Source organism: Knufia obscura (genome assembly GCF_036327395.1).
Source record: "Knufia obscura strain CCFEE 5817 isolate CBS 148926 chromosome Unknown scaffold_12, whole genome shotgun sequence".
Taxonomy (NCBI): Eukaryota; Fungi; Ascomycota; class Eurotiomycetes; order Chaetothyriales; family Trichomeriaceae; genus Knufia; species Knufia obscura.
This window is the reverse complement of record NW_027042698.1, coordinates 930,123-945,528: the sequence shown is the minus strand read 5'-3', so window position 1 is coordinate 945,528 and position 15,406 is coordinate 930,123. Positions and strand designations below refer to the sequence as shown.

Below are 15,406 nucleotides of genomic sequence, written 5' to 3'. Positions count from 1 at the left end.
ACAACATACCGCACCCTTCATCCTGGTTACCCACCCTGCATCATCTGACACGTTTGCTTGCGGTTGGTTACGAGTCAGGTAGTTGATCTACTGTAGCTCACGGCGCTCCAAATACTCGTCGGCTGCCTACAGCAACTGAAGAGTCCTTCGGCATGACTTGATAGGACTATTCTCACGAATCCGTTTCCAGAGGCGAGCGCCATGGCTCCTGAAGGAGGACAGAAGAAGCCTGGAGGCTCCTCTGCCGATCAGCCTCCTGTGAAACGCCCATCTCAGCCACCTTCTATACAGGAAGAGGACGAGGAAGAAGCCACGAGCCCTAGTACCGTGAGAAGGGCTTCTGCTGTAAGGCAAGGTTCCACAGCAGATCAACCCAGACATTATGGTGAGCGAAAATGCTTCAAGATAAGCAGATATGAATGCTGATCAAATGCAGGAACGCTGGAATCGTCCGACACAGGCACAACCCGTCGACGGAATCCTCTCTCGAGAGGACCCAGTGCACTCGCTTCCCCAGCCATACGACGGGATCCAATGGCTTCCCCTGGCTTCTCCTCCTTGTCACCACAGATGCCTCGAGCTCAGCGGAGGCCTTCGACTATACGCAGGCAATCCACCAACAGGAAACCATTACCACATCGCGGCGAGCAGTTCTCGGTGGACGATGACCCTTCAGAGGTGGAAGACGATCGTGGACAGAACAGGAACGAGGATCTCCCTCAGCTTACAAGGACAAATACTGTACGAAGACGAACCGTGCATGTACCGCAGCTACCACGAGTCGATTCTCAGGAAGAGGACGAAGACGACGGTGGCCCCATCGAACGCAGCGCAACTGCGGATTTGGGCCAGCAAAATGAGGATGCCGATGCTGATGAAGAAGATGAGCTCACTGCCGCTGAGGAAGACGACGATGATGATCTGAGCGATGCTGAAAGCTTTACATTGAAGGACCGACAGCTCGCCATCAATGAAACACATCCATTTGGTATAAGAATATGGAAACCAGCACTGTACAAGAAGAACCGCTCCGTCGAGAAGAATGCCGAAGACGACATTCATTCTTCGCCTAGTCAGATAGTCGGCAAGTGGTTGTGGCTCTTCAACTGTCTGTGGACCATACTCTTCGGTTGGTGGTTGGCTGCCGCAGCTGCATTCTCTGGCCTGGTCTGCTTCATCTTCCCATTCGAGCCAAGTGCCGCCGCCTACGGCAGGACCTTTTTCGGCCTTGCAAGGTATCTCTTCTGGCCTTTTGGTCAGTTCGTTAAGCTCGAACAGGACGACAACTATGCCGAAGAGGATGAAGGCGAAGGTCGAAGTATTAGTGAATATGAAAGATGGCAGAGCGGTGACCTGGAATATGGTCGCCTGATGTTTGGCCCAAACGTCGCCCACACTGGCTCCATCGTTGGTAGGCATCGAAACAGTATTGACTCTGCTAGCGAGACAGACAGCTTACTAGGCCGAAACGGTCGACCTGATCATACCGACACAGATCTGACATCTAGGAAACGCAGACTCTTCGGACGTGGTCAATGGACGCTTGGTCGTATCATTTTCTTCGCTTTCTTCTACTTCTTCGTCGCACCGCTCATGCTTATGGTCTCGCTCCTCTGTTGGTTCATGGTCTTCTGGATACCAATGGGAAGAGTATTGACCATTCTCTTTCACCATGTACGAAAGCGTCCGCTGGCCCTGACATTCCATCCGAATGTCTCATACGCGCGCGACTCCACCAAGCCTTCATCCATCATCTTGTGCACATACAGAGCCGCTGGATTCAAGTACTGGAAGTACACACTTGATGGGACGAATATCTTCCTTATCAATTTCCTGTCGGTTGTGGCATTTGTCATTATTGACTACTTCTTCATCAGCGAGGTTCTTGCTGTCGAATCATGGATCACAAGTCCGGCTCTATTGTTCATTCTTGGTCTCGTCTCAATCATCCCATTGGCCTACTTCATCGGCCAAGCTGTGGCTTCTATATCAGCACAGTCGTCGATGGGGCTCGGCGCGGTCATCAACGCGTTCTTCTCAACTGTCGTTGAGGTTTTCCTCTATTGTGTCGCCCTCAAGCAAGGCAAAAGTCGACTCGTTGAAGGCAGTATTGTCGGTAGCATTTTCGCCGGCATTCTATTACTCCCGGGCTTGTCAATGTGCTTCGGGGCTATCAGGAGGAAGACACAGCGTTTCAACGTCAAGTCTGCTGGTGCAACATCCACTATGTTGCTCTTTGCCATGATTGCAGCATTTGGTCCGACATTGTTTTTCAAAATCTATGGTGCGCATGAGCTCATTTGCAAGACCTGCACCAACAGCGTGCAGGACGAACCGAGGGACTGTCGTCAATGCTATTTCCGCCAACTGGCTGCACCTGACGATTTGTTCTTTGTTCAGGCTGTTCAGCCTTATTGCTGGATCGCAGCAGTATTGTTGTTCTTGTCATATGTGATTGGGCTACTCTTCACTTTACGAACGCATGCCGCCGTGATCTGGCAGACCGACCTGGACGAGAAGAAGCCTGTTCTGGTTGCTCCTACAACCGATATCAGTCCGGCCGATACACGTGGTCAGAGCATCTATGCATCGCAGACTCTTAATGGACCAGGGCCTCACACACCCAAACCAGCCATTAGGGATTCCCAAATGTATAAAAGGATTCTGGACCGGTCTCTACGATCGGCTGGTCTCGAGCCTCACAACCCAGAGGGTCCTTCCGAGGTGGCATCGACTACTGCCCGAGAAGAAAGCGGAGTGGCTACCCATGACCATGGGGCTGATGACTTGTTACCGCATGTTGTACCCCCAAAAGTCATGTCACCCGACAAGATGCTCAGCCCTGAGATGAGACCTGTCGTTCCTGGATTGTCTGACGAAGACAACCAAAACTTACTTCGTCAAGTGGCAGCAATGGCTTCCACAGCCGCGACTGTAGCTGCTCGTGATGCAGTGAACAATCCTCGACAAACCTCCTACATGACTTCGCATAGTGGCAAAGGTGATAAAAGACGACCCTCCACAGCACGTCTAGACACGATCTTCGATGCAGCTCGCCTGAACGAGCAGCATCCTACATCAGCGACTGCCGAACACCAAGATGCAGGACACGCAGGTGGTGGTCATGATGCGCCAAACTGGTCCAGAACCAAGTCTGCTGCCATCCTGCTCACAGCAACGTTAGCATACGCAGCAGTCGCCGAAATCCTGGTCGACACCGTGGACGTCATCCTATCTTCCGTCGAAATCGACGAAAAGTTCCTCGGCATAACACTATTCGCATTGGTTCCGAACACAACTGAGTTCCTTAACGCCATTTCCTTCGCTATGAACGGAAACATCGCGCTCTCCATGGAGATCGGGTCGGCATATGTACTGCAGGTCGCACTTCTTCAGATCCCAGCCCTCGTCCTGTTCAGCGCCGTCTATCAAGCCCACCTTACAGTCGAGAATCTGGCGGATTACACCTTCAATCTGATCTTTCCACAATGGGACATGGTTACTGTGATCCTGTGTGTTTTCCTGCTCAGCTACGTCAACACTGAGGGGAAGAGCAATTACTTCAAGGGCAGCATTCTTGTCATGGCGTACCTTGTCATCTTGATGGGCTTCTATTACAGCGGCTTCACAGGTATCGATGTGCTTGGTGTTGATCCGGGTGATACACTGGCGCTTACTGTGAGTTCGTGGGAGAGCTTGAGGGCCAATGCTGCGAGGAGCAGGGTGGAATTGTAGGCTTGTTTGTGTGGAGAGGAATAGATGATTTCTAGCATGGCGTATGGCGAGTAGAGCAGGCATTTAGATGGCATTGATGTTGAGCATGGCAGGGCATGGTTAGCGTGGTAGTCTTTACACTAGTAATCATTATGGAAGTATGTTGTTCCTCCTGACCGCATGGTGCTACAATCTCTTCTTGGACAAGTTCTGCCCTTTGTTGTCCCCGACTGGATTCGCCTGAGACATGAAGTCCTCGAACAAGTGTCGATGAATTGGAAAAATCATTTGAATAAAATGTCATACACATCATATGCGAAGGTTTTCAGAACCCCCATCACGCGCTTCTGGCATGCTCGGATGCGCATGATGGGGTATTAAAGGCATGAATGCACATTGCATTGCATTCTGCTGATAACCATAACGAAAGAGAGGGCGCGACAGAACACAAGAATACTTGATAGAGCTGCTGGCTATAGCAGGTGGCCACTCAGTATTCGTATTTCAAAATGAAACGGGCTGGCGACTACATACTCCTTTCAATCTTTCGTGTTTTGACAGGTCTTGGGTAGTAAGCAAAAAAGCACCTTCCGCGAGAAGATGAAGATGAAGAGAAGCCAGGGGAACAGCGACGATACTTCGCCTGCAGGTTATGCGCTACTGTACCTGTTCGAATATAGCAGCGGTTGCTACTAGTACGGGGACTAGATGGCAGAGGTAGTAGAGGAAGCTAACACAGTGGTTGGCCTGATAAGCGTTGGGTGGTTCGTTCATTACTCGTGGAATTCGCGTGCTATGGATTACAGGAGTGCTGAGGTCAGATGTACTCGAATGTACTCTGCTTGCGCCCTGATCGCAACTATCAGAAAATACTTGCTATTATTTTCATGCCTCGTTGTCATCGTCATCGTCATCATCGTCATCCACACATAAGTTCTGGTTGAGCATATCGTAGTATGGTATAGCCTGGTCTGTCCAGCCCGTCTCTTACAAAGACCTATCCCTAACCAATCTCTCCCTCTTCTCATACCTCGCCCACTTATTCGCCCTCGGCACCGTCGTCCCCGTCGCACTCCCCGTCGCCGCCTCCCCACTAACCGTCGTACTCGGCAACGGCACAAAACTATTCGTATGCGTCGCCCTCGCCGTCCCATTCGTGCTCAGATCAGGCGTAATCTTCTTCGTGCCCGTCGCGGTATCCCAGTTGTTGATTGTCCTGTTAAACAGTTGCAGGGACGCGATGGGCTGGTAGTAGGGGACTTCGTGGCCGGCCTCGTAGATGCGGGTGAAGGAGAAATTTCCGTATTCGCGGGTCTCGCCGTATTCGATGCCGTCGACGAGCATGGGGGTGTAGCCTGCAAGATTGAACTCGGCGGTGTGCGTGTAGTTTGTGGCTAGGGAGACGGCTTCGCCGCCGAACCAGTTGCTAGGTTATGGGTGTTAGTTGTGTGATGTGGTTTGGGGGTGAAGGGGGGAGGGGAGGACTTACCAGATGTAGTCTGCGTCGCCGTAGATGAGGGAGACGCGCACGCCGGAGTTGAGGATCTGTTCTAGGTCGTCGAGGAAGTTCATGTAGACGAAGTCGCCGGTTTGTTGGAAGGCGTAGTAGATCTCGGTGTTGGAAAAGGCGGTGTAGTTCGTTGTTACGCCGAGGGCATCTTGGACGCTGGCTCGATTGAGGAAGTCGACTATGTAGTCTGGGGGTGTTGGGTCGTCATATGGGTGTCTGATGTCGTAGGTACCTCTCCCGCCGAAGGCGTAGTAGGGTGACTCTACGTTGTCTCGGCATTGGTTTGCGGCTTCGGTGCAGACGGCTTGGCCGACGAGGGTGGATTGGTTGGTGTAGTAGCAGGCTTCGATTTGGGTGAGGCAGCCGAAGACTGGGGAGTTCAGGGCGAATTGGGTGTAGTCGTAGACGGATTGGTTGTAGGCTTTGATTCCGTAGGTGTTGTTGACTGCGAATTCTGGGTAGTATGGTGCTTGGATGTACTCGTCGATTATGCCGTTGATGATGGTTAGGGAGTTGAACTCGAGCTCTACGCCCTTCGCGCTGCCGTTGGAGATGAGCTTGTTCTGGTTCTGGAAGTAGTTGAAGAACGCTGGGCCGTAGTGACCTCCATAGCTTTCTGTGGCCAGGTTGAAGACCTTAGAAGTGACCTCCGGGGCAAGCTGTGGCAGAGCTGAGTAGAAGCCTTGGATGACCTCCCATGCTGCGACGGCTGCCAGGTCGGTTGTGTCGATCTTGGTATTGTTGATGACTGGAAAGCGGCCTTCCACAGGAGCTTCAGAAGCGTTCAGGAATGCACCGAAGTATGGATCGAGTGAGCCAGGCTCAGCAGTGCCATACGAGAACCCAACACCAACCTGTAATACGTTAAAGATAGTAGGGTCAAAAGGGTGTTACAAACCGGCTGGGAAAGGAACAGCATGTTGGAGACGTTGTTCCATGCGTATGGGTTGAGCTGTGTCACCAAATCTTCAGTAATGTTACATGGTCCAAGCTCTTGAAACAACCCGATCAAGCTGTCGCTGCCAGGACCTCCGTTGAGCCATAGCGTGATCGGGTCGTTGGCAGGGTCACTTCGACTTTCGAACCACCAGAACTGCGAGCTAGTCAGTAAGGCTTTCTGTTGGTCGCAAGAAGATAATTACAAAGCTGTGGACATCTGGCGCTAGGTTGACGAAGCCAGCGTAGGAGTTGACACCAGGTGTGGTCTCACAGATACCTTCAGCACCAGGATCTTTGTAGGTGATGTTGACACCAGAAGGACTGGTTATGGACTGAATGCCTACTGGCTGCGCAGGCAGCTGTCTCTTTGTGATCTGCGCGACCTTATTCGAGCCTGGCCTGTGGATCTTTGGCCCGGGGAGGAACTCGAAAGCATCAACAGCTACGAGGCAAGTCGCTATCGCGGCCACACTGCTGTACCGCATGGTGCAAGAGTACACAGTGCTGTGCGAACTGATTCGGAATGTCACCACAACAAGAACTGCGAGATCAGCTCTGTGACCTGGAATGCTAACCAAAGCACAAGCCAAGTGATACAAGAAGCGACAAGAGAGGACAAGCACTTCCCCAAAACCTTAGACAACCTTTTGTACTCACCTCGTACCAGCACATCGCGTTCGAAGCTTCCTTCGCGTAGTGGGCAAGAGCTTGATATTTCTGAGGCACCTTCCTGTCATGGCCGGCGGTGCCCATGCAGAGTAAAGCCAAGAGCTTCCAAGTTCGCACCTCGAGTTATTTGATTGGGGAAGCTGCCATCAGCCAGGTACCGGTGCCACAAACTCGCACATGGACGGAGACCGGACCACGTCGCTAGCACGGTATATCTGTCGCTCAATAGTGGTGAAGCCAATCAAGCATCATGTCTGACCGCAGAGCTCGACATCAATGACGTTGGAGAGTACTTGATAGCAGACGAAGCAGGGTTGCAGTCGCGTGAGGTGACACCGAGGAAGGAAGGCCCGGGGTAGTAACCAGCAGGTTAGGTTCCTTGCTGGTGCTCGACACTTATCTGAATGAGGAAGGACATCATGATATGAGCTTCCGAAATGCTTTGATCTGCTTGCGGGGCTCCATAATCCTCGAACTTTGACTTATCAAAAAGTCCAGGCTGCCGAGCCATCGTGCATGAGCATGGAAGGGAAGGGCTTCCGGCAGCATACATTTGCAGTCCGGATAGTGTTCACAATAACCCAGGCGACATCGTGGACTGGCCACTTGCTAGTCGGGGTGATATTGGTCTCTACTGAACAGCTAGCCACTGTAAAGGAAAGCTGGGAAGGACAACAGCTGGTAAGAGTAAAAGATAAAGCTTAGGTATCAGCATCCTGCGGGGGACTTCCTCTATTAGGCATAGTCCTGGGCTGGTCGATCAAACGACTCCCAAGCAATGCCACCTGCACACCATGCAAGCCACCACAGTATGCATTGCAAATCATGACTACCAGTGATCGGAGATTTGCTATCTTCCGTTCGACCATTCACGTTCAGTACTCACGTGCCGTCTGAACGTGCGAACGTACAGCGCAGAGCGGTGACAAGGAACCGGTGAACCTCATCACTATGGAAACTCTGCCAAATGAGTTTTATACGTCCCTTGTCATCGCTCTAATCGCGGTTGGCAAGTGACAGATCGCATGCTGCATACGTGTGGAACAGCACACACCTAAGGAAATGAAACTGTCCAGTCACAGAACTATACAGCTGTTACCACTATCGCTATCTGTGCGAATACAATGCTTTCCGTACGCCAGAACATGAATACCCGAAGTTGTGGGAGATACTCGTGCTTGGTCTCATCTCAGTGAGGGACAAAGAGATGGAAAGTGAAGCATATTTGAACCAGCAGGAGACCCAACAGGTGAACAACTGCGTGCTACCGAACACATAGTACCGATGAAGAACACGTTTGACTGAATCATGGCAGAGCATAGATCTGAGCCATCTCACACTTCACAGAGCTTCGGTGGAAACGTGTTATTCTTGAGCGCCTGGAGCGCAAAGCGAGTGAGCACCGACACGCTGTTTACCAAAGAAGAGCGATTGGCGCACACTGTACTCTCTTGGATCGTAAAGGTCTTTCATCAATTCTAGGTCGCAAGTCCTGAAGGACAAAAGCTGGTAAAGATAAAGCTTACAGTATCAGCCTTCTGTGTTCAACATCCTTGGGGCGGGGAACTTCTCTGTTAGGCATGGTCTAGGGCTGATGGATTGAACGACTCTCAAACAATGCCACCTGCAGGCAACTGCAGACCGAAATAACAACTGAAAGTGGAATTGTGCCGCTTCGACACGGGCAGAACTCTGGTCGTCTAGGCGATATGCTCGCGCTTTGGTGTCCCACAAGGACTCCTTGGGCACGTACCTCCTCGCCTGAAGCAGCCTGCCGGACCGTTTGCGCGACCGGAGCTAACAGTGATTCTTCCTCCATCTTGTATGTCGACTATGGGCAAGCACTATTTCCTCGCAATCGAGGCATCGTTCGGTGTCCAAGAACCAGATACCGGACAGGGAACGTGAAGAAACTGAAGTTACGTATGGAAAGTGCTCTTAGGCTGCATCGACAGTTTGATACTGTCACAGTCATTATGAACCTGCCTACTCGCAACGGCGAAGCTCAATCGTATTCCCTTGTCCGGGGTCTCCGAGCCCTTGCGGTCGAGACACGGGTATGACCCACAATATGTCCGTCGGGAATGAAGCTGAAATGCCCAATGTCCCCTTCCGCACTGACGTCTGCAATTCGAAATCTTAAATGACCGAGTTTCCTGGCCCTGGTCAGGCCGTCTAGCGCTGAGCTTTCAACGATTCCCATGCGTCTGCAGTGCTCGTTGTCGAGAACCATCGAGCTGACATACCCGAAAACGTCTGGAACTGTGATCATATACCCTAAAATCGCGCCTATCACAGCAGCCAGCTCCAGTGCAATACAGATAGCCAGCACAACCACGAGCCAACGCTTGTGACATCTGTAGATCAGGCCAGTGCTTCGCGTGCCCTGAGCACTCGTGGTTTGGTTCAGTGCTTCAGCATCCGCACCAAAGTCAGATCCTAACAAAACTGATCGCGTAGCTTGACAATAGTAGAAAGCGTTGAATGCAAGCCCAAGGCGCTCCGCGATGACATCCGGTTGTAGAGACCACAAGTCGACATAACCGTAATAGGCCTGCGACGCCGCTGCTGGATCCATCAAGAAAACGTCGGTGATCGAAGCTTCCGCAGGATGCAACGAGGCACCCATGCCCGTCCAGAAGGGATCTGAAAACAAGTTTTCAAGACTAGCCCAGGTAGCGTTCGAGAAGCCATCCTGTGGTGCATGGCGTACAGCAACGACGGAACAGTCGCCCGAGCTGCAGCTAACGTTGGCATCCAAATATATGGGCGCCAGTGCACAATTGATTAGACTCAGTGGTGCAGCCGGCCAAGACTGATCTGTTCCTGTTTCCGTACGTGAGCCGTAATACACGTCAAGGGGCGACGAGAATGGGGTTTGGACGAAAGACGACCATGATTGCGCTGTGGTAACAAAGAAAGAAGAAGGTATTCCTCCTGTTTGCATACCGCTCGATTTTGGAATACTGCCATTGATCAAGTATGGGATCACGGTACCAACCGACTCCAAGAATAAGGTGTCGTTAGATATGGTCGTTGAGCATTCGGAGAATTCCATCTGAAGTGTGGTGACAATGAAGGAGGAAGTTCCCTTATACGTCACATTGATGGGGACACCAATAAGACTTTGATAGGCTGGTGGCGCGAAACTGGGGTTCGGGACAGTGCTCCATTCATCACCCGTTGCAATAGCACCACCCCAACTGCTCCTTGCTGGGGTCTTTGGATTGCCCCACTGATCGCGGGTAGAGTTCTGGACAGTCATAGGCATCAAGAGAGTCGACAAATAAGCCGCCGTAATCATCGTGAGGGTGCTCCCGCCAGACGATGCGCCACTTAAGCTAGAAGATCCATCAGTGATCCAAGGGCTGAGGTATGAAACAGCAAAATTCTCTTGCTGGAGCGAGTCCTCTATGCTGAGAAGTCTGAGTAGAGCTTGACCTCCTAGGGGGGAAAGCAGCCAAAAGATAGTGACAGTCAGACCTACCAAGCCAAAATTCCGGAGTGATATCAGACGTTCGAGACTCGAGAAAAGACTTTGGGACCCTGCAAGATGCTCAAGCAGCTTCGTAAAACGTTAGTACATCCACCGAGCAGTAATATAAGTAAATACCTTTAGCTCAAGACCTGTTTGGCTGGTGTACAGTGCCATGCGTCGCATAGCATGTCCTACAATGGCCGCAAAGACGATAGGAAATACTGTTGGCGCGAGAAGTAATGTGTTCTTGACAGCGTCTCCCGTGTTTGATGTTTTGTGACCATGGAGAAACGCTGCAGCACCAGCGAGCACTTTCAGTTGTCAGCTAGTGGATCCATGATACAGCGAAGACAACCTTACCGATGAAAAGCAAAGGCAGAAGCACCATCAGAACATCACATACAACACCGATCATTGATAGCTTCACCTTTGCCGTACGAACGCCTTGCTGATGCATCAGCCTTGATGTCACACCATCATCGTCGACAGCTCGAGCTTGAGGCAGCATGGGCTTCATCTATATGGAGTTAGTACCTGCTCACGACTGCCGCGCACTTATGCTACTACGTGGCTGACCTGATTCACCATTGCTTCGACCATGAGTCATTCAGGCCTGATGAATTGATAACCGTTTTGACAATAGTTGAAAGTAACGATGAATAGGATGAGTAAATCCTAGATTAGCACTCACGAACAAGTGCCTTTGTACATTCTGAAAGGAGCAGAAGAGGCCGGTGTACCATGAGTGCATGCGAGATATGAGAGGGGGAACGTTGGGCTGACAATCTTTGCCATATAGTTCATTGAGTCAGGCTGTCGAAACTCATTTGAGCTTGCCTCACATCGTGTACAAAATGGTTAGCTAGGTTTGAGGTATGGTGCAGCGATGCACACGTGCCATGCACGTTTTTCAAATCGTCTTGTTTACACGCTCTTGCGGTACGCATACCCTGAAAACATGGCTATGCTCTGAGCACATTGTCGGCGCCACTAACGTGACAGCCTTGTGCTAGCACGTAAGTAGTAAATGGTACTCCTATTGTGTGAACAATGTGGTTAGCCCAGACATACGTACGCTTCGGTTAGCAGGATGCCTTCGAGCGAGATGTGTTGTTTGGAAGGGTGTGCGGGATGTGATGCAGTAGCTCGCGCAGTAATGACCGGGACTTCGGTGATTGAGGGCGATTTGGTCGCAGCCCGGGATTACCGCATTAGCAGGTCTCGGCTACCCAACCACAGTAAAAGAGGACTTGGTACCAAGACAGATTGGGCACTGAGCGCGTGTTCGAACAATAATGGCAGAAAATTTGGGGCGACTAATGATAATACCTGTGTATTTGTCGCCCCCATCTGGTCACTGTGATGTATCGCTAGTTGCGCCCCCCTGAGAAAGAAGCAAAAAAAAACGAGAAATAGGCAACCATCGCCCCTAATATGACAGAATATACAAGGTTCGTTCCAGAAGCCGTAGCCACCAGGAACGAGCCACCACAAACGTTGTGCCAAAGCTGGTAGAATTGCGAGCGTCATCGAGGGGCCTATGGCAAAGCCGCGAACCTCACGTTCTTCCGCGACTTATTCCGAACAGGTATGTCGAAACTGCTACCCTTCCGACCAGGCCGTGGTCGCGCTGTCCTGGCTTGCTGCGATGCTCGTCTTTGCATCGCGGGACGTGGTTGCCATGGTACAAGAGTGCCACTCTGGGCTTCAGCGTCGGCGCTTACGCTGACTCCGGAGTCTCTTCGTGGTCGATCCTGCTGAAGTTGTGCCTGCTTTTCTGCCTCTGCATCCTTCTGTCGCCGCCTTTCGGCCCTGCGTCTCTCCGATTGTTCTTTTGGATCCGGCAAAGTTTGTGGCTGATACTGACTTTCAGACGCTAACCTGTTAGGATCTTGATGTATGACAGGAGCCGCTGTCGCCGAAGGTCTGTCTCTGGTCCTCTGATAAGACTGTGCTCGACTTGCGGCGGGCCGCCTCGATTTTGGCGGCGGGTAAACGGTCTGGTTTGATGGGGGCTGTCGTGGTTGAGGGGCGTCTTTCCTAGCTCTCTGGCGATATTCGGCACCATTTATCACGAGATCGTCGCAGTGAAACCACTGGCTTCCAATGCGTAGAGTATATGGTCCATCATCCCGTGCCCAGACTTGAACTCGAGGCAGATATGGCGCCTGACGAATCTGTTGCTCGTGGTCGGAGTCTGATGCCGTTGTATGAGAGTCATGATCGAAATATTCCTTCTTGTGCGGCATGGTTGCGATCGGCTGCTGTCTATATCCAGGCTCGTCAGGCTGTATCAGTGTGTTATGCTGACAATATCTGCAGTCACAATTATTCAGGTGTGGAAGAGCGTTAGTCGACTCCATGGAAGGCGAGCTGGACGGTTATGCCAGTCTTCCTTCGACCAAGATTTTGACTTTGCGATGGATACAAAGCCGTTGGCATTTCTCAAGAAGCTTTACTCGTAAGCCCTTCCTGCCGATAAGGGCGAATCATCATCATCCTTGTGGTATCTGACGATGACGTATATTCCACGCTGAGGTGTGGTAGGCAGGCGCCATTGGCAGGGGTCATATCGTGAAGCACGGATGTCTTGCAGTGAATTTTCGAGCGGTCCCAAGCATAGTGCGAGCGCAACTGCTGGGCTAGCCACTCCTGTGGATGAATCTATCGTCACCGGCTCTGTTCTAAAAATTGGTGTTTCCAGCCTGGACGAATAGCTTCTGCGAAGCAGCGTCGCACCCTTGCAGCCAAGTGATTGAAACACATGCTCAGCTGCTGTGCGCAGAGTCATCAGACCTGAAACCATGAAGATCATGCGCTCAGAACAAGATATGCGAACACCACTTGCACACCATGTTTGTAGATCCCTGCAGCATCTGTGAAGTCACGGTTCGCATGGAGTGGATTTCATTGGCAGACTATTGAAGTTTCGAAAACGTGGCCGGAGCTTGGCAGAAGAACCACTGGCAGTCCGCTGGTACGCCAACAATATCCCTTCCACGTTAACAAATTCACGAAACGCGCATACAGGGGGTACTCCATTGTCTGCCAGACTACGGGACCTCTCAGATGAGCTATCTCAGTGCAGGGGTGACTCCAAGGATGACCTTTTGCCAGCGAAACGGGCTGAGATAGACATTAACTGGTTTTGTTGCCTCGCTTACAACTATGCATCGTGCCGGAGCTTGCGATGAATACCTCTTGGGATATATGTTTCGCGTCTGTCGAATGGAAGAGCAGTATCTGTTCGAGACGTGGTGTCGCGACAACCTCCAATACCGAGAAACCGTCGCCGATGAAACTCGTACGAAAGGAACAAATCACGACATGGCAGGTGTGGCGAGAAAGTAGGTGTGTCGACGTTGTCTCTAGTTCCCGGAGTGCCCGGAAATGTGAGACCCAAAGCTGTCTCTATCTTCAGCCTGTGGACATCGTGGTTATGGAGCTGGCTTTGTCTCAGGTTCACTACACTACCATCCTAAACTTCAGCTTATCACCCTTCGTTATCTCGTCCTTTTTCTGCTCAAGCTCATCGGCATCCCAATGCACAGACAAATACCGTCCAGACAAATAGTCCCTCCGCTCCTTCGTCAACCACGTACAGAATCCTCCTGCAAGTCCAATATCCGTCTGCAGCACTATACGCACGTTAGCAAGGACCACTCAGCACGCGAGGATTACAACAGAACTTACACGCATCCCACATATCCCCACTCTCAGTACTATGCCCCTGTGTCTGCGGCGTAACAACCTCTCCCGGATGCACCGCAAACGCCAACAACCCATCCTTCTCGTGGTCACTCGCCATATGCTCAACCATCCTGTTGACTGCAACCTTACTCACATTATATGCAATCGGCGTGAAATCACTAATCGGAAACTGACTTGCCAGACTAGTGATAACGATATACGCTCTCACTTTGCTCTCATTGCTCTTGTCAATCAGCAGCGGGGTGAAGTACTTAGCCGTATAGTAGCTGCCCAGGTAATTTATGCTCGTCACCCTTGCGAAGTCGTCATCCTCGATGATACCAACGGGTAGCCGTCTATCCTGGACTTTGCCGGTTTTGGGGTTGACTTGGTCCTCGAGGTACTTGCTGATGATACCCGCATTGGCAACCACAACATCGAGCCTGCCGTTCCACTCGCGCTTCACGGCCTCCGCGAGTTTTTGAACGTCTTCCGGTTTCGAGGTGTCGCATGTCTGAGCGAGGATGTTGATGTCTGGGTTGATAGATTTGAGTTCTTTGGAAAGTTTGTCGAGGTCGGATTGTGTCCGGCTTGAGATTGAGATGCCCGTTGCGCCGGCTCTGGCGTATGCTAGGCTGATGGCGTGACCGAGGCCTTTGCCTGCTCCGGTGACGACGACATTGAAGGCCTGGCCGGATGGTGGCTTGTTGTTCTCTGGGAGTGTCGGACCTTCGGGGTGTTCGTGGGTTGTGTTAGTGAAGTTTATGCCATAGTGGTCTGGAAAGCCGGACATATTGTCTTGTGGATTGGTGGCTGTAGGTAAGGTCTAGATGGTATTTCGATGGAAGCTACTGTGGCAGCGAGGATGGTCGACGGTGTACTTGGGTGTGGTATCAGCTAGGAACGATTTAGTAGTATGGACGATGAAAGCCAAAAGCAACGTGTAGGGGAAAGAAGGTACTAGTGATTGATATCGAAGCCATACATTGCTCTCGTTGATGCAATGATAGAGTTTCAATTACTCCAAAAGACATCGAGTCATGAGGGGCGAGTAAGCAAGTCCTCCTTACCACAACCTCGGTTTGAAGCCATTCGTGCATTTTGGGCACATCGGGTGTTTTCAGAACAGAGTATTGACGCGAGGAGAGTAGAGACAATAATGAGCTCTGATTAAAAAACATGCTTGGCAGCCCTATCTGAGCAGGACGATGTGCGTCTAGGGTGGATCTTTGTTAGCATTGACGCACTGGCCCGCGATTCTTCCTTGCTCCCGCATTCATTTGCCCGTCATCTTGAATTCGTGGTGATCATTCCTCATGGCCCATAAGATCATATCGCTTTTTCGTTCTAGCTGCCGAGCCATCTAAAATGGCGCTCGATGCAGGCTCCCTCTAAAACGTCTGTAC

At 51.3% G+C, this 15,406-nt stretch overlaps 4 protein-coding genes across 4 annotated transcripts; 1 reads left to right on the top strand and 3 right to left on the bottom strand.

Moving 5' to 3' along the window:
• Positions 1 to 201: 201 nt before the first annotated feature.
• PMZ80_009140 (uncharacterized protein) lies at positions 202 to 3,735 on the top strand (the record flags this gene model as incomplete). The annotated part of the gene is made up of 2 exons (XM_064877536.1): positions 202 to 385; positions 437 to 3,735. 2 exons carry the CDS (start codon positions 202 to 204, stop codon positions 3,733 to 3,735), a joined length of 3,483 nt encoding a protein of 1,160 aa, XP_064727038.1.
• Positions 3,736 to 4,701: 966 nt separating this feature from the next.
• Positions 4,702 to 6,648, bottom strand: PMZ80_009139 (uncharacterized protein; the record flags this gene model as incomplete). Its single annotated transcript, XM_064877535.1, has 4 exons — positions 4,702 to 5,140; positions 5,204 to 6,078; positions 6,123 to 6,317; positions 6,367 to 6,648. 4 exons carry the CDS (start codon positions 6,646 to 6,648, stop codon positions 4,702 to 4,704), a joined length of 1,791 nt encoding a protein of 596 aa, XP_064727037.1.
• A 2,189-nt stretch (positions 6,649 to 8,837) lies between these two features.
• On the bottom strand, positions 8,838 to 12,559 carry PMZ80_009138 (uncharacterized protein; the record flags this gene model as incomplete). The annotated part of the gene is made up of 4 exons (XM_064877534.1): positions 8,838 to 10,397; positions 10,446 to 10,621; positions 10,671 to 10,827; positions 11,873 to 12,559. 4 exons carry the CDS (start codon positions 12,557 to 12,559, stop codon positions 8,838 to 8,840), a joined length of 2,580 nt encoding a protein of 859 aa, XP_064727036.1.
• A 1,216-nt stretch (positions 12,560 to 13,775) lies between these two features.
• Positions 13,776 to 14,793, bottom strand: PMZ80_009137 (uncharacterized protein; the record flags this gene model as incomplete). The annotated part of the gene is made up of 2 exons (XM_064877533.1): positions 13,776 to 13,948; positions 14,004 to 14,793. 2 exons carry the CDS (start codon positions 14,791 to 14,793, stop codon positions 13,776 to 13,778), a joined length of 963 nt encoding a protein of 320 aa, XP_064727035.1.
• Positions 14,794 to 15,406: the final 613 nt, after the last annotated feature.